This window comes from Danio rerio, chromosome 20 (assembly GCF_052040795.2).
Source record: "Danio rerio strain M-AB ecotype USA chromosome 20, GRCz13ab, whole genome shotgun sequence".
Classification (NCBI taxonomy): domain Eukaryota; kingdom Metazoa; phylum Chordata; class Actinopteri; order Cypriniformes; family Danionidae; genus Danio; species Danio rerio.
Window position 1 is genome coordinate 30,021,239 of NC_141040.1, and position 27,717 is coordinate 30,048,955.

The window sequence follows — 27,717 nt, forward strand, 5'->3', positions numbered from 1 at the left end:
ACCAGATATTGATCACACTTTACTATAAGGCTCATTAGTTAATGTTAATTAATGCATTTACTAACATAAACAACAAACAATACATTTACTACTACTTTACTGTATTTGTTCATGTTAGTTAACGTTACTTAATGAAAATACAGTAGTTCATTGTTAGTTCATGTTAACTCATGGTGCATTAACTAATGTTAACAAGCATGGACTTGAATGTTAATAATGCATTAGTACATGTTCAATTATGATTAATAAATGCTGTACATGTGTTGTTCATGACTAGTTCATGATAGTAAATGCATTAACTAATGAACCTTATTGTAAAGTGTTACCCAGATATCTTATTTGCCTGATTGATAAATGGCAATAATTTCTTCTTCCAAGTGTTGTGTTACCAAACCATAAAACAATATTATATGTGAGAACACTCTCTACCAATGATCTATATGCCATGTTTAAAGTCTGTGTACTAACATTAAAACTTCTCAACTTGCTGAGGAGACTAAGGTGCTTATTGCCTTCTAATAAACAGCCACATTATTATCAAAATTCAATGTGCCTAAATACTTCAAATGTGAGACCTGCTCTACTATTTTTACATTTATGATGACCGGTTTATAAAATCTACAATCTACTGCTCTTGTTTGACTAACTTTGACTAGTTTGTACATTTTCATATTTGGGTGAACAACTCCTTTAAACTGTGATGTTGTACAGCCATTTTCATTTTAGGTCAACTCTCAGGTATTTCCATGAGTGCATCACACCACTTTTACTTCCTCATTAAGACATGCTGGATATTTTTCAAATCGAATGCAGTTCACTCTTTTAATTTTCCCTTCACCACAAGGTAAAATCTTTTTACCAGTTTCAGGATCAAATATTGAAGGCTTGTATTGGTGTTGTAGAACATAAACAGGAAGGGAACCTAAACCTACACAAACTGGCAATACCACAGAGTAGATCAAATTAAATCCTATGTTTTGAGGAGACAAATGAATAAGAACACATTAAATACTTTAGCTGAATTCTTCTGTTTATTTGACACTAAGCATATTATGCATGAAGTTAAATCACAGACATCACCCGTCTGCATTCAGTATGACATATACTTTCAGTAAAACATAACTATTTGTAGGCAATGCCATCTTGCATGTAAAACAATACTTTCAAAACACAGGACAGCCTCTGTCTTTTAAACATATGTCTTTAAAAACATAAACAGTTTAAAGTTATACTTTTTTCAGATAAAAGAACTTTGCAGTCAAACTAAACCAAAGAGAATACACATCATCATCCCTGTAGGCAGTCATCGTCTCTATATTTCAGCTTCATCTGTGTTTGTGCAATTGTGCTGAAAGAATCTCCACATCCATCTGCTCCCACAGACTGAAGGGTCTTGCTGTCAAGGTTCAGATGTTTATTTCTGGGTGATGGGAAATGAATTCTGGTCCATCAGTTCTCCTACTCGCTCCTGGAGAATCTGCACAACTTCAGCTAAGATGAAAACATGCGTGTCGTCCAAATCCTGGATGATGAATTTCTTCCCCAAAGCTGACGTCTCATCCAGATATAGTAGAAACTGCTTCATAGCTGGATCACTGGGTCACATTTAAAAAAAAAAAGAGAGAATTATATATGAAGGTGCACTACTACTAGAGCATGACTTTTATTTTAAAGGTGCACTAAGAATAGAGGTTTGTCAAGCCTGTATTTGATGTTATTGACGTCTGGCTTTTTTCAGATTGAGGTAAAGTGGGTTTTATATCCTGCATATTCAGATTTTCTCCTTATAATATAATTTCAGAAAAGTATTCTTTACAAATTCTAAATAGGAAAATCATATAAGCAGCCAATAACCATCAAAGTACAACATTGTTCACTGTCAGTTAAATCGTGCTAATGTTGTTTTGAAGTCATACTTAAATTAAATTTCAGACCCCATATTCAAATTAGCGTGGTAAACGATATAGAGAGCTTTAAAATGAACAAATATAAAAAAATAACTTTACCTCAATTATTTTCAGTTGCTTCTCAGGAAGTAAACCATCGAAATTGTGACAATAAACAGAATTAAGTTCACAATTATTGCACAATTTGAAAGTTTAACTGATCCGATACCGTGCTAAGGATGTTGCCTCGTGGACGTGGTAAAGAAAAAGTTTTTAGTTACAGGTAACAGTGAATAAATCCAAAATCTAACAAAACGTGCTCAGGGGTAGCTTATATAATCGGTGCTCTTTGGGTAAGGGATTCATCAAAATGAACAGCAAAAATCCATCCAAAGCACTCGAAAAATATGGAAAAATTTTTAAAAAGCCTTTATTCACATAAAAAAAACTACAGTTTTTTGCCTTTATAAAACAAAGAACTGTTCTTTTCCGAAACGCGTAGGTTTTTTAAAGATTAGCCATGTGAATAAAGACTTTTTAATATTTTCTCCACATTTTTCAAATGCTTTGAACTGATTTTTGCCGTTTAACAGTGAATAAATGTTAACCATCTGTCGACTGTAATTATATTCTCGCAAGTAACGTTTACGTTAGTGAACAGTTGTTCAGCGACATTGCTTTAGTGGCGTAAAAATGTAAAATAAAAGTACTTTTCTACTAGGGCTGCACAATATTGGAAAAAATATACATTGCAATAATTTTTATTCCGTGATATACACTGCAATATGAATACAATTTCACCAGATTAGTTAAAAAACGGTTTGTAAATAATTTTGAATTTTAGACGGATTGGGATGATTCATAACATATAACAAGCAATCTACAAGCATAGATGAATTCAATAAAGAAAAAATTGCTAATTAAATAAACAGCATTTTATTGCTTTCTGAAGAGTCTAAATGTATTCAGGTACACATGAATTAAATAATCAGATGTAAAATAATACTGCATAGTCTTTGTTTTTATAAACAAGTCAATAAAACGAATCATTATAGCAAAATAATCAATTATAATCCAGACTCAACATTGTGATCACATTGCGATATCGATGCTGAAACGATATATTGTGCAGCCCTATTTTCTACTAATCGGATATGAATCCACATTGTGTGTAAGCACATTAGATTTAACACATTTCTTAAATAAACCCACCGTTGGATTCTCGTTTAAATGTTGTATTGAGGTAAAATGACCAGTGCAGCTTTAAATGGCAGTGGTATGTAAAACTTACCATTCAACGAGAACTCCTTTCAACACGTTGACCATTTTGGACGGGATGTGTTAACACTAACGTAACTTACTGCTGCTTCAGTAAAGGTACAGTAAAAGCTCTGTATGAGAGAAAACGAAATAGCAACAACGTTAGCCGTCCACCATGAATGACGTTAGTCCTTACAAATATTTTACATTTTGTTTACAGCTCTTAAACCTATACTTTAAAGACAGCGTTAAAACATACACACTTACATTCTTATTGTCTTTTGCCACTTTACTTTGTTGCAGTGACTGGTGTCAGAAAACTATTTAGCGTTTAGAAACAATGGTTTTCCTCTACTCACCGACTAGTATTGGACCAGTCAACTCCACTACCCTCTGCTGGCTTGGAGCGCAGTTCAGACCCTATTTGACTGCTCTCATACCCTGACAGAAAAGTACAACACCCACCTGGAAGTTTCTCGCAATCCTGAAGACTTTGATTATTTGGGACATATCTGTTTTGAATTGCGAATACTAATCCCTTTTTATTTAACGGTTACAATAGTGTGTCATAGAGATTAGAGTACTCATTTGCATTACAATACCGCTACTGTGCATTCGTTCATTTCCCTTCGGCTTAGTACCTCTATTCATCAGGGCCCACTTCTCCAGCATATGTTTTACACAGCGGATACTCTTCCAGCTGCAACCTAACTGGGAAACATCCATTCACACTCATATACTACGGCCAAATAAATTTATTTAATTCACCTATAGAGCATGTCTTTGCAGTTTGGACTGTTGGGGAAACCGGAGCACCCGGAAACCCAATGCCAACACGGGGAGGACATGCAAACTCCATACAGAAATGGCAACTTACCCATCCAGGACAAGCCACCGTGTTGCCCTGCTTTACAGTGAAAGTGTATATTCTTGGAGAGGAAAGTTTGGATTCAAAACTTTATTCACATGACAAAGATTTGGCAAAATAAAGTACTGTGGTCAGTGAATTAGTACAAATGTATTGGCAATTACAGCAACATCAGTACTTGTGTGTCTGAGGTAGTAGAAAGAAAGCTGGTGAACCAAAAAAACAAGGCAAGGTTTCATTAGCACGTCTATTTTGTTCAAGTAGAATAAATATTATAAATAAAACTGAGTTTAAAAATGTGCAGTGATGTAGTAAACATACTAAGTTTGATAATCTTTTTTTTTGTTATGTCTAGTTAAAATAAATGCTAACAAGTGCTCATTCAAATTACTCTGAAATGATATACAGTACAAGGCTTTGAAGGGGTAAAACATTAAAAGTTAAACAAGGATTTTACCATAATACATATTCATATGGCAAGCATAAATAATAATAACAATACAAGTGAAATGTCAGTGGTATTTCAAATGTACAGGACATTACAGTTTAGATGTCCAAAAAGCTCCAGTTGCAATTGTAAAACTTTCTTCCTTCATGGCAGTCATAGATAACACTATCTTTTAAAAAGTGATGCTTAAATCCTTAAGAAAGCAATTGAAACTGTAAAGACTTTCACTTAATTCTACGTCCCCCAAGAGCATCCTGAATAAACTGTAAAGTACGCTTATAAAGAAACGTGTCCTTCTTTTCTGGCTTGCAGATGTTGAGGTGATCAACGTCCACCTGGATGAGGTCTCCAATACCCAGATCTGAAAGAGCAAAAGAGGAAACCATGATACCAGGTACCTAAAACTAACAATCATTATAAACCAGGGGTGTCGAACTCAATTCCCCGAGCTGCTCTGCACAGTTTAGTTCCAAACCTGCTTCAACACACTTACTTGTAGGTTTCAATCAAGCCCGAAGGACTCAATAACTTTGATTAGGTGTGTTTAATTAGGGTTGAAACTAAACTGCAGAGTTGCAGCCCTCCATGAACTGAGTTTGACACCTGTGTTATGAACAAATGGTGACAAGGAAGAATATGGTGCATCCCAAATTGCACACTATTCTACGGCATTTTGTAGTATAAATAGTATAAGTATAGTGTGTTCACACGGAAAAGTCTAAAAAGATTTAGTGCACTTTAGATACCTGGATGATGCACTTATTCAACCAGTAAAATGAAGTGTTGTATGATGGACACTTCACACACTTAACATCCGCTGCTTTGCTCACATAGAAGAAGAGGTAGAGCTTTCAGGCTCTGATGATTGGATTAATTTATTTATTTTGGAATGTAAAAGCAAAATTCTCCTACAAGATTAATTATAGCGCCTCCCAATGGTGAATGTGGTTCTACTCATTGCAAATATTATTTGGTAGTTTGGTCATTTATTTCACTAATTTGGATGTCAAACATCATCAGGCAAACGGTTTGAATTTCTGCTATGTAAAAGAACCGTTAGGGTACTATTTGAGACGACACTACATACATACACTATGCTGTTGAGTGTGTATGTGCTTAAGTGCAAAGTGTATAGTGTGCCATTTGGGACACAGCTTATGTCTTCTGTTTAATAAGACCTACCCGCTGAATGGGCTGGAACCACCAATATTTTGAGCATTGGTCCAATATAGGTTGGCACAGTTTCTGCAAAGCTAAGAACCTTGAACTCACGATCCTTTGCAATGTTCAGGAAATTTTCATTTAAGTCCCGTAATGCTGGAGAGTCTGAGGTAAAGCAGGTAAACATGAAAGCTAAAGTGTGAATGAGATCTGTATTAATCTCATCAGGACGAATTAATATTGTACTAATATTCAGAAAGCAAAAAGAAAACATGTCATACCTCTACACAGTTCTTTGACTTCGATGGAGGGAAACAGAAGGTATCGAACACTCACTGAATACTCTGCCATGAAGGTGCCGTGATGAGGAACACTGTAGAACAGAACGCCCTTTGTGTTCTTGATCAGTGAACTGAGGTCAGGATCCTTCGCAGCGTCTAACAGCATCTTTTTTACAAGTAAGCCTATGACAAATGTTATGACAGAGTTATTTAATCAGTCTCCATATGACAAATGGTTTTTACCTACATACTGGGCTGTACAATTCATTACAACATTTTCTGAAATATAAACGGTATTACAAAATGGACTCAATGTATTGGTTTCTGTTTTTGGTCCAAGCTTTACTAAAAGTTTGAACTCATCCTAATATTTCTTCTCTTAACAAAACAATTTACAGTCAAGTGCACCTTAATTGTCTGATAAAAAGGGTTTGCAGAGATTATTAGGTGAAATATGAAATTTCTGGATCAGATATGAATACATAAGCAGATATAATATAATATATAAGCTTTTTGTATTTGTATTTAAGCTTTTATATATAAGCTTTTTGACTTGAAGACATTTTATTTACATAATAATAAATAATAATAATATACATTTACATTACAGCATATTTTACCATAATATAACATTATGTACATAAAATGAGTAGTACAGAGAAAAGAGAGGGAAAAAAGGAAGTGGCACAATTCCAGCAAATCCCATACAAATTTATGGTTGTATCAAATTGCCCTTGTGCATTTAAACATGGTTTAGAAGATCATTTATAAAAGGACATCACATGCTAGTGAACTTGGTTAAAAATCATTTGCAATATGGTTTATTTTTTTATTCTACTGTAAAAAAATATATCGACAGATTAAAAATAAGAGATTCCAGAAAGCTTTACTTTCATAACTGGGTGCTGGTTATTCTAAGACCCCCCATTAACTAACCTCCCATACTGTGGGCTACCCAAATCACAGGCCTTTCTCCTACACCTGCATCCTTCAACTTCCTCAGCAGTTCCTGACTCCTGAAGGCCAACGATTTCCTGTACGTCATAAAAAACAATGACATCAGAAACTCTACATTGAGTCAATCACGTGATTTAGGAATGTGCATTGCTCAAATTTACCTTTGATTTTCGACAGGACATTTAGAGTTCCAGTCACTTAAATGTGTGTCATACTCAACCGACAGGATTCTGAGGTTTGGACAGTCTGCTGCCAACCATGACTGTGGAAAATGCAAAATAAGATTTAAATTCCTGACTTTCAAAAATACATCTAAAGCCCTGAAAGGCCATTATACTGCAAATGATACTTGGGTAAGTGTGGTTTCAGGAAAATATGTGACCTTGGGCCAGCATTCAGTGTAGTCCTCTCTGACTCCTTCTAACTTCTCATCATCAGTCACATCACAGTCCTTTTGACGCCATGTTTTAAAAGCTGCTCCCAAGAGGCCATGAACGAAGAGGACATCAGCTTTGATTGGCTGACTGAGAGTTAGAAATGGTTAATTCAGACCCAATCAGCAGACTGACTTTTAAACCATTGTGTAAAACTAAAGAATAAAACAAATAAATAAAAATAAAAATAAAATTTGTTACACAGAAAGGCAAAATATAACTTAAATATCACTTTTAAATATTGAAATAAAATGCCACTTAAGTTTAACATAAACGTAAAATAAATATTCAAAATAATGTTGAAATAATGCCTTAGCATAACTTAGTTTAAAACATTTATATACATTGTAAAGGAAAACAACATCTAACGGTACGTATTAAATACATATAAAATAATAAATGATCATACAAAATTGTATTATATTTCTATTAATAAAACATTCTTGCTGACAACTTTGTAAATCTTGTGGTTTGAAAAATAATGGAGAAGTAGAAAGATAGTGCCTGTATGTAACGAGTATGTCTCCAACATTTATTAGATTTACTAGGAATATTTATGATTTTCTCCAATAGACCAACAGAGCAGCAATAATGTGTCCTGAAGTAAAGTGAAATGGCTATTAACTCCAGCAAGGTAATGTAATTGTATGCAAAACCATAGACCTTTATCTATAAATAAAGTATAATTATGGAAACTGTGTTCATCATGAAAGCTATGTTGTGTTTGTTGGCCTCTCGCACCATGCACCTGTCAGTAAGTCAGTATGTCACCTTAAAGGAGTTAAACAAATGACAGCACCACTACTATGATGACAGAAAAGTTTGCGCTGTTATAATTCACTTACCTTTTAATGCATTTTGGAGCAATTATAACCCGATATAAAAATACAACAATCACTGAATGTGAATGAGAAGCTGTAATGTAGCTGTGCCGGGATGAATTTTGGTGTGGCGCCCCGCCATGAAAGAATGAATGTAGCAGAAACCATGCTATAGTTACATTGAATGACCTTTTAGTGTCATTTAGAGCCTTCGGTAAATCATGGTATAAATACAGTATGTGATAATAATTGTTTTCTGCTTACAAAAAAGTCTATCAATATAGCATTTTTATTCTTTTTACTTTTTTAAGAAATAACTGCAAACCTTTGAAATTTAGGTTATCCAAATAACTTAATATGCTTACTTGGTTCGGCATTGTGGGTGTAAAATGTAAACACCATCCTGGTACTTCTGCCTTACTGCATCTCTGTCCAAGTTGGCTAAGGCACGAGCAGCATGAGATGCCTGCATAATGTGTGGTGACTGGATCATCTCAGCCAGGACAGACATCCAACCTAATGACAGACATTCTATGTTAAACAACTTTTCATCCATTATTCAGTAAAATTTAAACACAAAACTAACCTGACTGTACTATGGTTGTGTGCAAATTCTCATTCAGGGCGAGATTTCCAATAATTCGCACAATGTTGCGCTGAATTTTGGGAGAGTCTCTGCGAAGCTGGTAGACTCTTTGCAAGAGTTGCAATCCTCCATTAGCAACAATATGTTCACAATGACTGCGAACCTGTAAACAAAGAATGTCTAAATATAAAAATACTGATATTATTAGTTCACCCAAAAATTTCAATTAGCTGTTAATTTACTTATCTTCAGGCCACCCAAAAATGTGTAGCTAAATCATTTTTACTTGGTGCATAAAAAAATGAATAAAACATTTGCAAGGCCGTGAATTAAAGGGAATACTGTTGTAATTAATAATCTTGCACAGATGGATTATTTGTCATTATACATACTCAATGGATCGTCAAGAGCCACAACAAATATTTTTGTGTTGCCTGTAAATGGTTTTTGGACACTCAAAGTATCCAAGTATATAAGCTGGTAGCCATCAACCACTATTTCAGCAAAACAACTTCTTAAAAGTACTACTGAAGAAAACTATGACCCTCATCTTGAATAACCTAAGGGGGACAAAATTAACTGCATTTATTCATCTCCTTAATACCAAAAGTCAAACTCTAGCTGCATTTCAAAAATACAAAAAACATCAGAAGCATCCTGTTTGCTTTGATCATTGGTTACTTCCTCTTTGCACAAAACATGTCCCTTTGCAGAGTTTGTAAGTCTTCACCTTTGAGTGCTGCACCAGGGCCTGCAGGCAGAACGTCTCCACCTTCTCAGAAGGGGTAGAAGTCAGACTTTGAGCATAGGGCAATCCATTTCCCCCAAAACACCACAGTCCTCCCTATAACCACAGACCAAAAAATGCATAACTAACAGACTGACTCTGTTTCTCCCATTCACTTTTTCATAGTGAGTAAAAAGTCTTCTATAAAGAGGGATGAACTAAATCAACCCATTAAAAGTAAATTACAACATTACAAGCTTCAAACTATTAATATAAAACAGTTTATTATGTACATACAAACTAAAAACGTATATTGCAAAATATGCACAAATAACAAATATTTAAGTGATAGATTCTTCCAATATGATAATGTACATTTAGCTTAGACCTTTTTGGAGATTTCTCTAGAGCATCATTTTGTTTTTCTCCAGGATTTCCACTATTAAATAAGTTGCAATAAGGCTAAAAAAGCATATACCAAAGAATAAATCTTATAGCTAACTGTATGAATTCCATTATGTAGAAAATTAATAGGATTTCCAGAACCCGCCTATTGCACTCTTCTGCTTGAGTGTGTTTGTCTCACCCGCTGAGAGGCGAGTGATTGGCTGCTTTCTCTAAGTGCCAGAGAAGTGAAGTACTGCACACACTGATCCACATCCGACTGGGGCAGAGATGCCAGTAACTGCCTGAGTCCATCTTCTATTGATATATCCTATACATGCACAAAACATTAGCACATGTAGCTGATACTATATAACAGTTCAACAGTTGTCTCATTTAATAGCTACTCACATCCTCAGTATGCGGCAGTGGAGGAGGAGGCAGAAAGAAGCGCAGGTCCACATTAGGTATGCGTGCGAGGGCCACTGCTGTGCGCTGATCTACCACCTGTGCTGCAGTCTGGTACTGATAATCTGTGATGGAAAAGACAAATGACCAATCAGAGTTTGTTTAGTGATATGTTTCTAATCTCCATCCAATAAAAAAAAAATTATGCTAATTTTTACTTTAATAGATCGTTGAACTAAAATTCATACCATGTAAACTATGAACTTAGGGGATTTTTAAAATGGAAGGTAATGGCAAATGATACCGAAAACAAAGAGGCAAAATAAAATGAATACTCATCACTCCTGCTGATACATTAAAGCCTTAAAGGGATAGTTTACCCCAAAATAAAAATGAACCGTTCATTTATTTACCTTCAGGTCCTCCAAGACATTTTTTCTGAAGTAAAATATTTGAAAAGATTTTTAGCTGAATCTGTGGTCCTCGCTGATTCCTAAAGTGCAAGTCAATGCTTCCAGTTTTTTTTTTTTTAAATAAGCACATGCAAACCAGTCTAAATCAATCCTCTTGGCTCCTGAATGATACACTGAGGTCTTAAGAAGCGAAACGATTGGTCTATATAAGAAATTAAACATTATTTACAGTATTATTAGCTTCAATCTACAGTTTAGGCAAACAAAACTTGGCATGTGACTGGGTGTAGTGAACAGAAGCTTCCGGTCGTTTGATGATGAATGTGTAAGCACGCACTCATACACACTGTAAAAAATGTAGGCTTCCACACAATTCATTCATTTTGTCCAAACACAAATCGATTTAGGTAACTTATCTGATTTAAAAAAATTAAGTGGATTGAACATATAATTATTTATTAGTCCCCCCGGCAAAAATATTATATAAAAAAAAAAATAAAAAATCAATAGCAATTGCACTGACCAATCATTTCACTACATAAGACATATAATCAGGAGCCATGGGAATTGATTTAGAGTTGTTTGCATGCATTTATTTTTCAATTTTGAAAACGAACGACCATTGCCTTGCATTATACGAAATACCAAGGGCCATGGATTCAGCTAAAATCTAATAGTCAATACCAGTACTATATCTTCAAAGGCCTGAGGGTGAGTAAATTAACTGTAAATTTAATCTTTTAGCTGAACTATCCCATTCAAGTCAGACAATCTTGAAACTGGAGAAATCTATAAGAATTTGAAGTTTGCCATGTCTCACCCTGCCAGTGGTGATTGTGAGCCAGTTCCTGCACCGCCAGATGTCTTACTGCCCTGTCAGCAGAGCGACTTCTCTTCAACAACACCCATAGAGCACATTCATGAGGATCTGCATCTAGATGACTGAGATGCTCTGATAGGAACAAACATTACCACATGCTTATTTAAGAAAACATGGAAACAAACTAGAGATTATGATATAATATTATTTGATATGTAAAAAAAATATTTTGCCAAAAGTTAGAATTAAGACATATTTTGACAAAAGGCAACTGTAAGAACAGGTGCCTTCAGTTAAACATGCTGAATTCAGTACTTCTGACTGTCTCTAATATTGTCTAATCTACTTCTACAGTACAGCTCAGGGGCCATTTACACAGAATTTGTTTTTGCTGCACAAAAATACTAGACAAGAAAACAGTTGAACACTTTTTAGAACACGGTGTCAAGCACAATATTCTGCTAAAGAAATAAAAGTGACAGTTAAATGATTTCATCTAGCACTTTTACATAAGAACAAATGATAAAAGAATTGCAGAGGGATGAAAATATATGTTCTGTGGTAATGACCCCTTATTCTCCTCACTGGAACCCAATCAAAAGTCTGGCCTCAAGTAGATATTTTATTTCTTTTCATTAGAGATGAATTTAGTTTATCAAAGAACTGTAATGTTTTACATTTTAAACAAATGGTTCGATTCTACTTTCAACTGTATTTGAATAACCTTAAATACAATTCAATACAAGGTAATCCTCTGATGGCCAGGCTGAAATCATTTTTAAAATGCTAGTTTCCTGCTCCATAATCAGCTCTGCTGCTTTTAAACGGTAAACTATAAACTACTTTTCAGTCACAAACCTGTTCTCAAGTATGCTTTGATTAAAAAAAAGAAGACAGAGAATATCAGAGTCCACATTATGCAGAAGAACAGTACAGACATTAAAATACAGTACCTTCCCAATTTAAAAAAGAACATAACTCTATGTCAGTTCCTCATTGTGCAGCTACAGGGGACATTTAGGTCAAAAATCAGTCAACAAATGCAGATGTTTCCTGAGATGCAATGCGACCACACTGTCCCTAGGTGTTTTAATATGCACATCCTCTGGTATACTGCAATTATGCAGATGCTTTTAGACAGTACCTACTGTCAATATATTTATTTATATTATTTTAAAAGCATTGACAGGAATTGTCCTACTCACCGTCCAGTGGGTGATGCAGAACTCTTGATGTAATTTCAAGAAACTTTCTTGCTGCTTTATGAAGCTCCCTTCTGGTTTTGATTGTAAGGCCTGGACAAATAATAAATGTTGAGGGCAAATATTAAGTTTCAAATGTAATACAAACAACTGTTATACAGTTTAATCAAACAGCACATCTAAAATACAATATCAAACAATAAAATCTAATCTAAAGACCAGTGTTGCCAGATTGGGCAGTTTTAAATTTGACTGTGCGGGTAAAAAATGGCATTGACGGGTTGACAAAATTTGGGTGGTTTTAAAACGTAAATTTTATATGCAACTTATTAAACAAAACATTACTGTGTGCTCCTACCATATTCAGTTAGTAGTGACCAGTGCATAGAGCAAACGGCGTGGGTCCATCCGCAAGAGGAAGGGAAGGTTACGTGCATGTGCATCAAGCAGCACCTGCAGTTAAACTCAAAGCGTTTTTTTTTCTTGACAATTTGATTAATCGTTATTTTTTTGCAATTGACCGCAAGAACAAACATAGAAGAGTTGTCTGATTGACAAGCAGCACCTAATTATGTTAAAAAGAATTTAAAGTGCCAAAATGGGATGAATTTATACCACATTTGAAAAGTAAAATATACTCTACTATGTAGTGTAATCTACACATCATTAAGTGCAATGTGTGGATGAGAAGAGGCAGCCAATGTTTCGATGTGATCCAGTAATGTTGTGGTTCTGTGACTGCTGGTGTTGGTTGCTGCATGGTTAAAAATTATGACAGTTAAAGTCACTAGGTTATTTCAATTTAATCCCAATTTCAAATGAATTTACTTTCAAATTGGGTGTATTTTTGTGCGTTTGTGCAGGTTTTGGACCGCTTTTGGGCTATATCTATTTTGCTATATCTGGCAACACTGCTAAAGACTTATGATATCCTTGCAAAAAGAAGATAAAAATATAATTTATGCACTGCAGTTTCACCAAACAACTTTTAAAAATGAAAAAATTTTACTTTCTGTGTTTCATTCAAACTTTCACATTTCATCTCTAACAAGTATATTCTTCAGTAAATCTGAAACTACCCTGGCACTTTCATATATCATATACATATATCATATATCTTCATATATCTATTGGTATGGTAGTATACCTCATTTGCAAGCTGTATTCGAGAAATGAATGTAAATGCAAATGCATCTTTTGAGTCACTGAAAAATGTAAACACTCTCTCCAGCACAAAAAGTGTTTAAATTTCCACGCACCAGAAGCAAGGCTCTCCTGCTCCCTATTAGTGCTGTGAGTGGGGTAGATGTAGGACTTCTGCTTCTCCTGTAATATGGCACTGGTGTCGATTGTCAAGGCCTGGTTAAGAGTAACCACCTCATATGTAATGAAAACACAGCCTCTGTGGAAGCAAACATGATCTATTCAGAATCACGTATTTGTGAGGGATAACAAATATGGCTTGATGATATATTACTTGGAATGCTCCATTATTCTTTGTCAAATGTTATTGATGGCTTGTCAACATGCATGCAAAAAACAGAAAACAACACACCTACCCAAATACTATAGCTCCAGTCACTTTTGCTATTCTTCCTATACACAAAAGAGATGAATTCCAGCATTCAGAATTACTCAATTTCACAAAACAATAAACCATATAGTATATAAGGGCCAACAGAATTGTAGCATAAAAAAATATATATATATATATATATATAAAAGTATATATATATATATATATATATATATATATATATATATATATATATATATATATATATATATATATATATATATAAGTAGTTTTGGTTTGATGTTTTAATGTTTTATTTATGTATTTATTAATTATCTAATGATTGATATATGACATTTCACGTTTAACAGTATAATTTATAACTGTTGTGATTACTTGTATTTTTTTTGTGGCAGAAGATATATCATATGGAAGGTAATTCCTGCCGATTTTAAATAAATCAAATAAACATTGGAAATTAAAATGAAAATCAGAATAACAATTTCATTATATAACACTGTTCGCAAAATATTTGCCAAAATTAAAAATAAATTATTTAATTTACATTTTCACTGTGACAACACATCGTCCGTGTCAAATCAATAATTAAAATGAAGTTGCTGATTAAAAATGTAATAAAAAATAAATGAAATAATGAAAAAATAAAAAACATCATATTTTTTTGTGATGATTATATTAGAAATTGTAATGTTTTTGATGGGAATTCAAATAGTCTCCACTGATTTTTATTTATTTTTGCCTTTTATGGTGGTATGCTAAAACCAATCAATCCTAATAGCACAGTATATGTTCCGAAACACATTAGAAAATATTACAATGTACTGGTTTGGATGGTAAGAAAAAATATGATTTAATGTTTTAATGGTATTTGTGGTAGAAACCAAAAACCCTTACAACGGTTGTAATGGGTCTTTTTTTCCTGCAGGTTATTGTTATTATTGAAGAGAAAATTTAGGCTGTGTGTCAAATCCTTACTGATGTCTCTCCATGGCAGTGCTCTCTTCACGGCGGGTCCGGAGGTGCTCAGCCTCCGCACGCGGATCAGTCTCAGGGCGGACACAGACATTGGCGGTTCACTCGCAGATATCCGACGATCACACACATCAGACTAGGCCAGAAGCCAGAAGCCCGGTGTTTGTGATGGCTGGTGATAAATATTATTCTTCACACCTCGTTTATAACCTACATACTAAAAATTAGCAAGAAATGGTGGAGAGGTCATGAAGTGAGTCACTGTCGGCTGTTGTTTTTTCAACATATGAGCCCCTACCTTTACAACACAGCCTGATGATTTCTTACTAGTTAACGGCTCTCAAAGGTCTCACATTAATGATAATTCCTCATATTTTGAGATTTAATAATCAGTCGGCTTGTGCATTAAAAACCCGAAATTAAATGTGTAACGTTAGCATTTGAGCGACATAATGCATTCTCTGTGTTCAATATTGACATTTAACGACTAAAACTGTACGTTAAATGTGTAATTTACCTATTAAAACTGAAGGCTGTTCCAATAAACGCGCCATAAAAACACTTTGACAGCAAATATAAACAGGAACTGTTTTCAGATTGAACGCACATGAACGTAAAGCGTCATTACCGTAAACAACACAAATGTCAATGTCACGCGTCAAAAATGTCCTACCGTAATAGTCTAATGGGCAATCAATTTTTATTTTTCTTCTCTCGACCGGTGTACAGCACATTCTTTCAACTTAAAGCAGCTGAGAAGATCAGCTGGAATCTTGACGAGATAACACCCAAGACTAAACAGAGGAAAGCTATCTGTCTAATCACAGCTGGTTCGGTATGTCCACAAAAAAGTTGAATTCTTTGCTCACATTTTAACCTGTTGAGACAATTCCTTCCTCTTGTCAGGGAAATCTCCTCACCCATGGGTGTGATGCATGAATGCCAGGTCATTTCCAGGATGTGTGTGCTCTAAACGCTCTTCGAAACACGTTGGCAGCATATTGTTTTTTTGTCCTTGGTCTTTTCGGTTCTCAATAAGTTTTATTGTCGGTTCACTGACACGTTTAGACATTTGAATGGAATGTTCACCTGAAAAAGATTGTTTTCATTATCATATATTACCTTTATTTAATCACATTATTTTATTATTACAGTATTAACTATATGGTTAGTGTAACAAAACAACTATTTGTGTTTAAAATGGTTAAAAAATGATATATAATTGATGTTGTGCCCTATATATATATATATATATATATATATATATATATATATATATATATATATATATATATATATATATATATATATTATATAGTGCTCAACATAAATGAGTACACTCCATTTTGAAAATTAATATTTTTATCCATTTCTCAGTGAATATAGGTAATATGTGTAATATATTATGGTGCATTTAAACAAAACAGATTTATTAAACATATATATTTATCAAAATAATAATTTATTCATCTAACATCTGTAGAAATAGAAAGATAACACATTTAAATTAATGTGAAATATTGGGGGGAAATTATAAACTACAAAATTTCAACAGCAAAAAATAAATGTTTTGCTTCTTGAATTTTGCTCTTTTTTTATTTAAAAATTTTCCCTAACATAAATTTGGTTGTATAAATTTTGGACCGTTATCGTAAGTTATTTTGTTAGATTAGCTCCAGATTAAGCTTCAGTCAGTACTGACTAATCTAATGTATATGCACAAATATAATATTGTAAAGCTATTTCCTATAGAAAATAATCATTTAAATTTAAAAAAGATTTGTTGTGAGGGGTGTACTCATTCATGTTAAGAACTATATATATATATATATATATATATATATATATATATATATATATATATATATATATATATATATATATATATATAAACAGTTGAAGTCAGAATTATTAGCCCCCAGAATTATTAGCCCTCCTGTTTATTTTTCCCTAATTTCTGTTTAACAGAGAGAATTTATTTCAACACATTTCTAAACATAATAGTTTAATAACTCATCTCTAATAACTGATTTATTTTATCTCTGCCATGATGACAGTAAATAATATTTTACTAGATATTTTTCAAGACACTTCTGAATAGCTTAAAGTGACATTTTAAAATCTTAAGTAGGTTAATTAGGTTAACTAGCAGGTTAGAGTAATTAGGCAAGTTGTTGTATAAAGATGGTTTGTTCTGTGGACTATAGAAAAACAAAATAGCTTAAAGGGGCTAATAATTTTGACCTTAAAATGGCTTTAAAAAATTAAAACTGCTTTTAACCTAGCCAAAATGAAACAAATAGGACTTTCTCCAGAAGAAATAATATTATCAGACATACTGTGAAAATAGCAAAAAATGTCAGTGCTCTGTTAAACATCATTTGGGAAATATTTCAAAATCAAGGGGGTAATAATTCTGAATTCAACTATATATATATATATATATATATATATATATATATATATATATATATATATATATATATATATATATATATATATATATATATATATATATATGTGTGTGTGTGTGTGTGTATGTATGTATATGTATATATATATATATATATATATATATATATATATATATATATATATATATATATATATATAGCTTCAGTTATGAAATTATGCTTCTTTAGCAGTCTATCGCAAAAACCAACACAAACAACACTTTTGTGCTCTATAGGAGAAAGTAAAATATTCAGTATTCAGGTATATTCAGGTAAATTTCTTTGTATGGTACAGTGTCTAACATAGTAAGATAAGGGAATCTTTTTGAGTTAAAAAATAACATCATGTTGCAAACAAAAATCTATTGCAAAATGCTCTGTGTCAGAATATTTTTATGATTACAGCTGCATTGAGAAATACTTACAACCATTTCAAAAGACTAGAGTTCCCAGAAAACAAACCAATAAATACAAAATCTAATGAGTCTGGTGCAAAACAGAGTTATAACAACTGCTTGGTCTAGGAATTGCAATAACTGCTTTATCCTCTTGCTTATCTCAACCTTCCTTATCTCTTGCTTTATTTATCCTTTCCCTGTTTCTCTGCATCAACATTCTCATCTATCAAAAGCAGATTGGCTTGATAGTCTTATATAGTCAGAGCAGTAGAATTCTTACTGTCTTTTTCAAACATTCCGATACAAGTATTTCACACTGACTTTGTACACACACAGAAATATACACACATACAAGTTTGAAAAACTGGCCATGTCAATTAAAGGCATACATTAGATGTCCAGTTTTCAAGTCTATACATGAATCTTGCCCCAAAACTGCAGAATCTCCCCTATTTTAATTTACGTGGTTGTCTCCTGATAGGCTCGTATGATGCTGTCATAGGCAGGCGGTGGAGTCTGGCCAGCATGGAAACCTCTTAGATTGCTGTTGCCCCAGAAGGAATCTGGTCTGTTTCTGGCCCTGGGTGGAGTGATCATAGAACTGACGGTGCTGGTGGATCCAGCTGCCCCAGGGCTGGTAGTGAGAGTGGGGGTCCTTGGCAGGCTGCCCTGGGCACCTTCCTCTGCCTCGCGAGCAATCTGGCTACACTGGAGAAGAGGATGAAATGTTGAGGCCCGGAAGCTTGATTTGCGACCTGTTGAGTCTCCATAGTCTATTGGCGAGGATGAGGTCTGCCGGTGGAATGAAAAGGCGGCGCTGGCCAGACTATTATTACTGCGCCGATCGTAGCCACTGCTGTGCCGACTGTAACCCGGCCGAGATCGAGGTGAGGATGAACGGGTGGTGGAACGGGACTGGTGGACAGGTATGCGGGTGATGGTGGCCGAGGCCCGTCGACGGGACATCCAGGTCAATATCATATAGACCAGAGCTCCAAGCAGAAGACCAACAACCATAGAAAGAAAGAAGGCCAGAATCACATCCGCTGGAGAAAGAAAGGAAAATGGTAAAAACATGTTTGTGAGCAAGCAGGCAGCACTTATGGGATTAACTGAGTGGCCACAAAAGATTGAATACCCTTTTGGCAAAGTTTGCTTAAGACTGGGAATGTAATATATGAGTTCTGCTCAGACTTTTGTCCCGATTTGCAGTCTGGCAATTAGACACCAGTTGTTATAAGAGTTATAAGAGCCAGTTTGCAGATTTGGGGCATTCTGAGATGACAGATTTTACATGCACTATGCACCAAAACTTTTAGCTTTAAATTTTGGATATGCTAGTCAAACCCAAAGTACAGTAGTCAATATTTGTATTAGTGGATCACAACCATTCATTAAAGTTGTCCTAAAATTATTAAACAACACCCATACTTGTCTTAGGACTATTTTAATCAACCTTTTTTGATCCATTTCAAATGTTGACTACTGTATATTTCAGCTGAAAGAACACTATTCTTGTGATGTAATTTTCATCATCATTAGATGTGTCTGTGGATGTTTCAGTCATCCATGATGATCTGCACACTATCCACTGGATGTATTGTTGTCATTAACAGTGTTTACACATGCACTTTTGTAATACTGAGCCTGATTTGACGATTGTGAATTCACAATTGAAAAAGAAGAGACAGCAGAACAACAAAATACTGTAAATAACAGTATAAACAAACTAATAAACAAATGTTAATAAGTGCACTCAAGTGCATTTTTTGGATTCATTCACACATAACGTGTCTGTTTCTAAAAACGTGAGATGCATCACTCAGGAATGTAAAAAAAATACTCTGTCATGTTGCCATCAAATAAAGTAGTTGTCATACCATTTTCCTACTGTAAACAGAAGCTTGGAGTTCTTCTGATTGGTTTGCTGCTTTGAAATTGAATATTTTAATTTGACATGGCAGATTAAATATTTTTGCACTGCAAAAAATGAGCAGAACACACAAGACAATAGCAGGCATCATTTAATCATGTGTTTAAATAGAAAAACAATAGAAAATGAATTGTATTGTAAGTTCTGTGTGAATGGCTCCTTATTGCTGATCACTTTTAGAGAGAAAAAGCACAAATACTGGACAAAGATGTATAGCTCTAGTGCGCATGTAAGTAGGTCACATGAGCATCATTGAGATCATTTAATGTAAAACATACAGTACTCTCATAGTTTATCACATAGCAAATATATAATTTTGACCCCTCTATAAATTAATAATATTGTTCTTTTTAAAATCTTTTTTTAATAGTGTATTTAAACTCCTGCTTCTCTGCAGTCCCTGAGCAAACTTGCCTTATTCAGTTAAGATGGCTAAAGAAGTGTTGACGGCATGCTGCTCCCACTTAGTGCCTAATAGCGATATCATTAAGGACATGCTTGAAGGTCAATTACAGCGCCTAATCTGGCAACTCAAAGTGGGCGTGGCCAAATTCCACAATAGAAGGCACACCCAATGTTTTCTTATTCTTTGCAGCTTAAGTGAATTATATAGTTGCATTTTATGAAGCTTCCTGTTATGGCGTTCCATTGTCCAGAGAAATACCGATTTCATTTGACACTCTTTCATCTGATGCAAGATTGCATTGCACGGAATTTGCATGGATTTTTTTCTTAAAACAAAATTAGGTCAAATAACATATAGGTATTCATAGACAGATCCTCCTGTTAGTCTTATTAATTTAAGTTACCACAAAACAAAACTTTTCTGCACATGGTGTGAATAACATGACATCAAAACACTTTAGAGGCTTGTGTGTAAACTAATGTGGATTTTTATCTGCAATTTTCTCCCAGGGCGAGAGGAATCACAGTCCAGAGTGAAGGATCATCTGGAAATGACATTTGGAAAGACTAAATGGAAAAAGCTGCACACTGGCGGAGTTGTTTTTTTATAGACTACATTTGCCAATATATTTTGCCGCAAGTTACTACTGTCTGCATTTCTGTTAGAGCACAGAAAAAAGCTCAACTCAGCTTTTTCTACACTCTTCAGATTTTTTAAAGAGGCACAAAGTTAACAACATAGCATTGTAAGTATTTTTATGCAAATGCCAGAGAAAACGCTTCATAAAGTGTATATACAAACAGTAAAATATCTTACTTAATCCGAAAGACTCCAGTATCTTCATAATAGGATGAGTGCTGTTATCCGCCATCACTCCCTCCAGAGAAACGGGGGAGACCAGAGAGGACACAGTCTCTCTCCTCCAACTCTTTCGTCCTCTCACTCCGCTTCCAACTTTTTCTAGTGTTTCTGCCAGTGTGTGTCCAGCTCTCCTCTTCTAGAGACCCTCCTCTTTCTCTGTCTTTCTGTCTGTCTGTGTGTGTTGCTCTCTTTCAGCCCCAGACTGTTCAGCTCCGGCTCACAGGATCCTCTCCAAGGCCAGGGTCGCTACTCTGTTGTTTGTGGAAAAGCAAAGTCTTCACTTCACGTTTCCTGCCTTTCCTGTGTAAAATTAGCAGCAGGCTGTTCTTATCTGTGCAGACCAGGGTTCCTGTGGGATGGATAGGAAAGGGAGGAGGGCACAAAAAGGAGGAGAGTCAAGGTGTGTGTGAAATCATTTGCTCCTGTCATTTGTCCCCTCTCCAGCCGGCCAAAATTCATCATATTTTACTCTTTGCTATTTCCTTTTTCTCTTCCAGACACTTGGCATGAACAATGAAGGCTGCTTTGTGTCACCACTGATGGCATTTCGCCAGATTACATGAGACGAGCCGCATAATTGAATTTTGTCCAGATGTATGTATATTTATTTATTTTTATCAATATTGATATATACTGTATAAAATTATATAAAAATAGCTGTTTACCTTAATCTATTTAAATATGTCTTTAAGGCATACCTGTCAACATTGGTATGTGAAATTAAGGAATATGCCCACCATAACACCTATCCCATTACTAATTATGTTCATTGGAAGATGTTTCATTGTAAATAAACAGTTAAACAGTCAGTAATGTTTTATTATTATCAGAAAAAAATAAATAGTATACATTAGCAGCAAATAAATTAGCAAACAGTTTAGCTTATTAAAATTAATAGCTATTATAAAGAAATACAATCATGTAATCAAATCTCATTAATCTTTTCTTCACTGTATGACTTACACATTCTGATTAAAGAGCAATTAATAAATCATTTTTTTCCCTTTGATTACATATAACAGAGGTGTCACTTTAAAAGTGCAGACACATCTAACATTATAATAAAATTGATTGTTTTGCTAACTTGTTATGCTCATTTATAGGACAAAATTAGTTGCGTTTGTAAAAAGCCCCATCAACATCGACATCTTTAGATGTTACAATTATTAATTATGTGTATTTGTCTGTTCAAACAAGCACCCAAAACCCAGACTTTCTCTCTGCATCAAATCTCATGTACACAATCCATTTGGGAAACAGCTGCTTTTTATTACTATGGAGCTTGTCAGATGACTGTCACACACCGATATATGACTGTTTTGAGAATTGCATAGGAGAGCCATCAATAAAACGAAAGCACAGAACAGACCACAGACTCATTTAAGAGCAAGGGGCATCCCCTGGTGGTTCAGCGGTATAGGTTGTGTGTATTATTGCCACCCTTCATAGAAAGAATGAAAATACAGAAGAAATACAGGAAAATACCTTTACGGCATAATAGCGGGATAGAACTATAAAATACAGCAGAATCCCGGGAAAAAACAAGAGGGTTGACACGTATGCTTTAAGGTAAAGTTGTATTATTTACAGTACAGAACATAAATTTAACAAAAAAACATGCCAATATATATCTTTACATACATACACTAATCAAAATGCACATACATAATTACCCATATATACATATAAGGGGGGGGGGGAGGGGCAAATACATAACATTGCTATATCTTTTCTCTTCCAATTGCTATTCTCTTAAATGGGGATGTCTTTACGTTCCATATATATCAACCATTCTTTCCAATTTTTCCTGAAATAGCCATTTTCATCCTCAACATTAATGTCAGTTTTTCCATTACATGAATTTCTTCAATTATCTCAAACCACTGCTTAAGTTTCAAAGTTGAGTCTTTAAGCCAGTTCCTTGTTATAATCTTTTTGCATGCCACAAGACGAATTTTGCACACATATTGGTCACCTCTGGGGACAGTGCCCTTAATGTCTCCCATAAACAAAAATAGTGCAGTCATAAGAACCCTGTATCCAAACACCCCAGAAATAACAATCTGTACATTATCCCAAAATGGTTGAATTTTCCCTCTACTTCAAAGATATGGGTATGATCTGCTTCTGCCTGCCCACAGTGTCCCCAGCAGCACATTTGTCTGAAGGTCTGGTTGCTTTTAATCTTGGGTGTTATGAAGAAACATATAAGGCATTTCCAGGAAAATTCCCTCCAAAGTTGTGAACTATGGTAGTTTGGTGTATTTCTCATATATCATACTCATGCAAATCTTCTTCTGAGGTTGTAGTCTTTATTTTTTTTATCTCATTTACTTTTGCATGTAGAGTGTAAGGGGACCCATGACTTAACACAGCATAAACAGAAGAGATTAATTTAGGTATCATGTAGTTATAGGCATTCCTCATTATTTTAGTGTGTGAAGAGATATTGTTTATTCTGATTTTCTTTAGTTTAGTGGAATTTTAAGCATCATTATTAGGCTTCATTTTCAAAGGATTCTTCACAAATTATTCAAATGTTCTTGAATAGTTTTTTTAAGTGCTAAGGAAAAAATTGTATAAAAATAGTAATCATTAGTATCAAACTATCAATGTTTAAAATGGTCTTTTTCAGCTTTTGAGGAAACATACTTTATTAAATTATGTTAAAAATGTCTACATGTCTACAAAACTGTATTTCTTGTTAAATTATTTGTTGAATTTTGATGCATTTATTAAAATAATATGTAATATAATATAAAATAGGACAAAAATAGGACATAAATCTATTTACACTAAATTTAAATAAAACATAAATCTGTAAAATAACCCGATAAGTAGAAGGCTTATTAATTATGGTTTATACTGAAATTTACATACATAATGCATTCATTCATATCTTAAAAATGTCACCGAATGTAAATTTGTGAAAAGTAAAACGTAAAAAAAGATTGTTGTTGACTTTTACGATATCTTTTCCACATATAACCTCAATGTAAACATACAAAAATAACAATCCCATAAAAAGTTGGAATCCATCATGACTGGACAGAACAGACCAAAATCCTAAAAACCCTAGCATATTTTTATGTATTTCATAACAGTATGTTATAGCACAGTTTCTAAAATTTTTGAGCTTTCACTGTTCCAGTTTGTCTGCTGTAGTCTTGCTGGTCATCTCAATGCTTCAGATTTTCCGAGGCGAGTGCCAGCTCTGTGCTTGTTTATCCTGACCAGGCTAGTCTTTGAAAAAAAAATCCTGATAAGATTCTGCAGAAAATGCAGGATTTTGACCCAGACCAGACCACTTTCACCTTAGTGAGGTGTGTATGTGTGCCTTCCCTTCCTAGTGTTCACTGAGGGTATCTGGAGTTAGTGATAACGTATGGTTTTAGAACAGAGCCGCTCATCTATGGTTGCAGGACCGGCCCAACATTGACATTTCCTCTCATTGTTGCTCAGTGCTGTAGACTGCAGATATCAGCTGTTGCCTTATTCATTTCTGAAATATACATTACAACCCAGGCTAACATTTTCTGCCTATTGCGTGTTTTACATTTAAAAACCTTGACCAGTCATTCATGAGTTTATTTATTTATTGATAGTTTATTAGCTTATTCACTTTGAATGCTTTCCCTATATAACCTGAAAAAATCTTTACAAAATATGAATATTTATAAATATTTATCAAGCAAATTAAAGTAAAGTGGCCAAAATGCATTCATTGAAGTAGCTTATATGAGAAATAAAAGTCAAATGCCTTATTTTATGTGAAACATAGCTTGCATGAGCCATGAAATCTTTTTTAGTATAACAGTATTATAAAAATATTATATAATGAAATATCAAATGTAACTGTGAGGCATTATCTCACAATCACCATCTGGAGCGATCTTTAAGATAACTCTTATCATTACCTAATTTTTTATTTTATTTATATTATTGTTCTTTTTTTAAATATTTCTGTCACTATATTTTATATAGTATTATCCAGTGTTTATTGTATGGTAAAGTACTTTGTAGTAATTATAGATAAAAAATAAAGTAAAATAATTATTAATAAAAAAAATATATCTAAAAAAGTAATGTGTGTAATGAATGAATGAATCATAGACTTTAATTGAAGGTGCTGTAGTCGGGAGTCAATTATTCTGCTTATACTATAGTTGCTACACATAAAAACAATGTTGATACTTTTTTCTATTAGTTGTTCTGATATTATACTTCAAGTCAGGTTTCTGTCCTCAAACCACTCGGAGTGTGCTTCTTGTGTCTTAGAATTATATAGATGTAAGAAATTACACTAGATGAAACAAATGAAACACCCTGTACTCGAGGTCTGCGCTGTAATTTGTACACCAGGTGGCAGTGAACACCAATGATGCCTATAAATCATCAAATAAATACATGAATGACAAAACAGTATTGCAATGTGTGTTTACATTTTAAATTTTTAACTTAGCTGTAACAGTATATGTATATGTGCCTCTAAAATTTTATTGATATTATAATTATTATTGTTTTTATAAAAATGATATATAGGTTGACGCGGTGGCTTAGTGGTTAGCACTTAGCACCGTCGCCTCACAGCAAGAAGGTTCTTCTCATGTTTGCGTGGGTGTATGTGTATAAATCTGAGAGTGCTTGGGTGTTTCCCAGTACTGGGTTGCGGCTGGAAGGGCATCCGCTGTGTAAAACATATGTTGGATAAGTTGGCGGTTCATTCCGCTGTGGCAACCCCTGAAAAAATAAAGGACTAAGCTGAAGGAAAATGAATAAATGAATAATAATATGTATAATAGTATATTATATAGCATAATAGTATGTAATAGTATAATAGGGTGACGCTGTAGCGCAGAGGGTAGTGCTGTTGCCTCACAGCAAAAAGGTCACTAGTTAGTTCCTCCAGGTGGTCTGGTTTCCCCCACAAGTCCAAAGACTTGCGGTACAGGTGAATTGCAGACCTGGTGCAGTGCAACCCATTACAACCTGTTACAACCTGTTACATGCTTATAGGAGCTCCAAGCTGGAGGGCAAGATTTTTCAACTGACTGGCATTCATTTAAAATATTACAAAATACCCAAACTTTCATAGGATGTCCTATGCTTTTTCTCTCTTCAATTAATTTTTTGTTGTGATTTTTGTATTGTGTATTTCTTATAAACTAGTTTTTGGTGATTTATGGAGAGGGGTCTGGATGCAGGTGCAGTGCAACCTGAGCTGCATCCAGTGCTTTTTAATGTGCTCACCTAACCCCACCCCTAACCCTAGACGTCACAGTGACATCACTCACGCCATTGAGTGGATTGTGTCTGACATTGCATCGCTAAGTGATGCAATCTCAGCTTGCATCATAAAGGCTGCATCCAGATACTATTGGATTTATGTCTTTTATAATTTCCTTCTTATTCTTTACTATCTTCACTTGTAGTACAGCAGATGGCGATGTTACTCTTTTGAATTTTTTTGCCGTCTATTCCCTCAATTTAATGCATGCACTCAGATTTTTGTCTGATTTGCATTTCAACTATTTCCCAGGGTATCACTATTCTTGATCTTATTTGTTTGATTGCTCATCAGCATGGAACCCCTCAGTCTTGTCTTGTCTATTTCCCAGGAAATCATTTAGCACAATGTGATGCTGAGCGGTTTGTGTTGGACACTTCACCATGATGGAGGATACAGAGGCTTCATTAGGCTCTTTAAAAAACGTAAGTTAATGATTATAAAACAAGATCCTTAGTCACTGACTTTGCTTTGGTCTATCTCTTTCCCTCTTTCTTTCTCCCTCTCTCTCTGTTTCTCACATTCATCTGCAGTGACCGTGTAAAGGTCATTGCTAAGCATTGCTGTTTGAAAAGCAGCAGACTCAGCAAACTCAGCTTTCTGAATCCAGAGCTTAACACTCCAGTCAGGAGTTCTGCTTTGCTTTTTTCTATAACATGCATGTGTGTGATTGAACCAGTAATGGAAGTGAAAGGCACATTAGTGTGTCTCTGGTGGGGCAGCTTTTTTTTTTTGGCCCCTCTCGAATTTCACTTAATGGAGTGCCATGCATAAGTTATGCCATGTGCCAGCATCTTTCACATTTTCCATAGGTGCAAGCTCAGACATGTAACATTTTAATCTAATCACTCAGTGTAATGTTGTCTGGCTTAGCTAAAGTAGAACAATCATTCACAGCACTTATGGCTTGCTATTTGTAGTGTTCATGTGATGTTACATGCTTATAGGAGCACCAAGCTGGAGGGCAAGACTTTTCAGCTGACTGGCATTCATTTTTACTAATGTGGTGCGAAGTGTATTAAAAAAAAAGTCAAATTTAGGAAAATATGATCATCCCTGATACTGTGTGAGGAGGAGCCCCCATTCTAAAATGTAAACATCATATATAGATTCACCAGCCACTTTATTAGGTACATCTAACTAGTTCCAGGTTGTACTCATTTTTGCCTTCAGAACTGTCCTAATCCTTCATGGCATAGATTTAACAAGGTACT

General features: G+C 34.5%; 4 protein-coding genes across 22 annotated transcripts in view; 1 reads left to right on the forward strand and 3 right to left on the reverse strand.

Moving 5' to 3' along the window:
• Nucleotides 1–1,009: 1,009 nt before the first annotated feature.
• Nucleotides 1,010–3,557, reverse strand: gtf2h5 (general transcription factor IIH, polypeptide 5). 3 transcript variants are annotated; one of them, NM_001243148.1, is given in 3 exon segments: nucleotides 1,010–1,595; nucleotides 3,178–3,277; nucleotides 3,506–3,557. In NM_001243148.1, coding segments are annotated over 2 exon segments (216 nt in total). In that variant the 5' UTR covers nucleotides 3,213–3,277; nucleotides 3,506–3,557; the 3' UTR covers nucleotides 1,010–1,414.
• Nucleotides 3,558–4,089: 532 nt separating this feature from the next.
• serac1 (serine active site containing 1) lies at nucleotides 4,090–16,111 on the reverse strand. 17 transcript variants are annotated; one of them, XR_015517879.1, is made up of 17 exons: nucleotides 16,035–16,111; nucleotides 15,169–15,337; nucleotides 14,216–14,252; nucleotides 13,916–14,058; nucleotides 12,660–12,749; nucleotides 11,455–11,586; nucleotides 10,225–10,346; nucleotides 10,016–10,144; nucleotides 9,433–9,546; nucleotides 8,703–8,865; nucleotides 8,482–8,632; nucleotides 7,244–7,385; nucleotides 7,023–7,123; nucleotides 6,826–6,938; nucleotides 5,905–6,087; nucleotides 5,645–5,788; nucleotides 4,090–4,823 (listed from the first exon to the last, which is right to left on the reverse strand). XR_015517879.1 is itself a non-coding variant. In XM_087297703.1 (17 exons), exons 2-17 carry the CDS (start codon nucleotides 15,257–15,259, stop codon nucleotides 4,687–4,689), a joined length of 1,977 nt encoding a protein of 658 aa, XP_087153829.1. In that variant the 5' UTR covers nucleotides 15,260–15,337; nucleotides 16,035–16,111; the 3' UTR covers nucleotides 4,090–4,686.
• The window catches only part of syne1a (spectrin repeat containing, nuclear envelope 1a), a 238,807-nt gene continuing 226,921 nt past the window's right edge, over nucleotides 15,832–27,717 (forward strand). The window contains exons 1-5 of the mRNA XM_087298227.2: nucleotides 15,832–16,000; nucleotides 18,498–19,083; nucleotides 20,865–21,616; nucleotides 21,714–21,810; nucleotides 26,835–26,928. The gene's annotated coding sequence lies outside the window, so the exon portion shown is untranslated. The remainder of the gene's footprint in view (nucleotides 16,001–18,497; nucleotides 19,084–20,864; nucleotides 21,617–21,713; nucleotides 21,811–26,834; nucleotides 26,929–27,717) is intronic.
• myct1a (myc target 1a) lies at nucleotides 18,425–21,494 on the reverse strand. The gene is given in 2 exon segments (NM_001082917.1): nucleotides 18,425–19,062; nucleotides 21,172–21,494. Coding segments are annotated over 2 exon segments (642 nt in total). The 5' UTR covers nucleotides 21,227–21,494; the 3' UTR covers nucleotides 18,425–18,475.

What these genes read in the sequence shown, in the direction of transcription:
- serac1 (XM_087297703.1), bottom strand. Translation starts at nt 15,259, where the DNA reads ATGTCTGTGTCCGCCCTGAGACTGATCCGCGTGCGGAGGCTGAGCACC. An exon ending in ACTGCCATGGAGAGACATCA is followed by an intron (nt 14,253 to 15,168) that starts GTAAGGATTTGA and finishes TTTTGTGTATAG; the next exon opens with GAAGAATAGCAAAAGTGACT. An exon ending in GGTAGCCCACAGTATGGGAG is followed by an intron (nt 6,088 to 6,840) that starts GTTAGTTAATGG and finishes CATTTGTCATAG; the next exon opens with GCTTACTTGTAAAAAAGATG.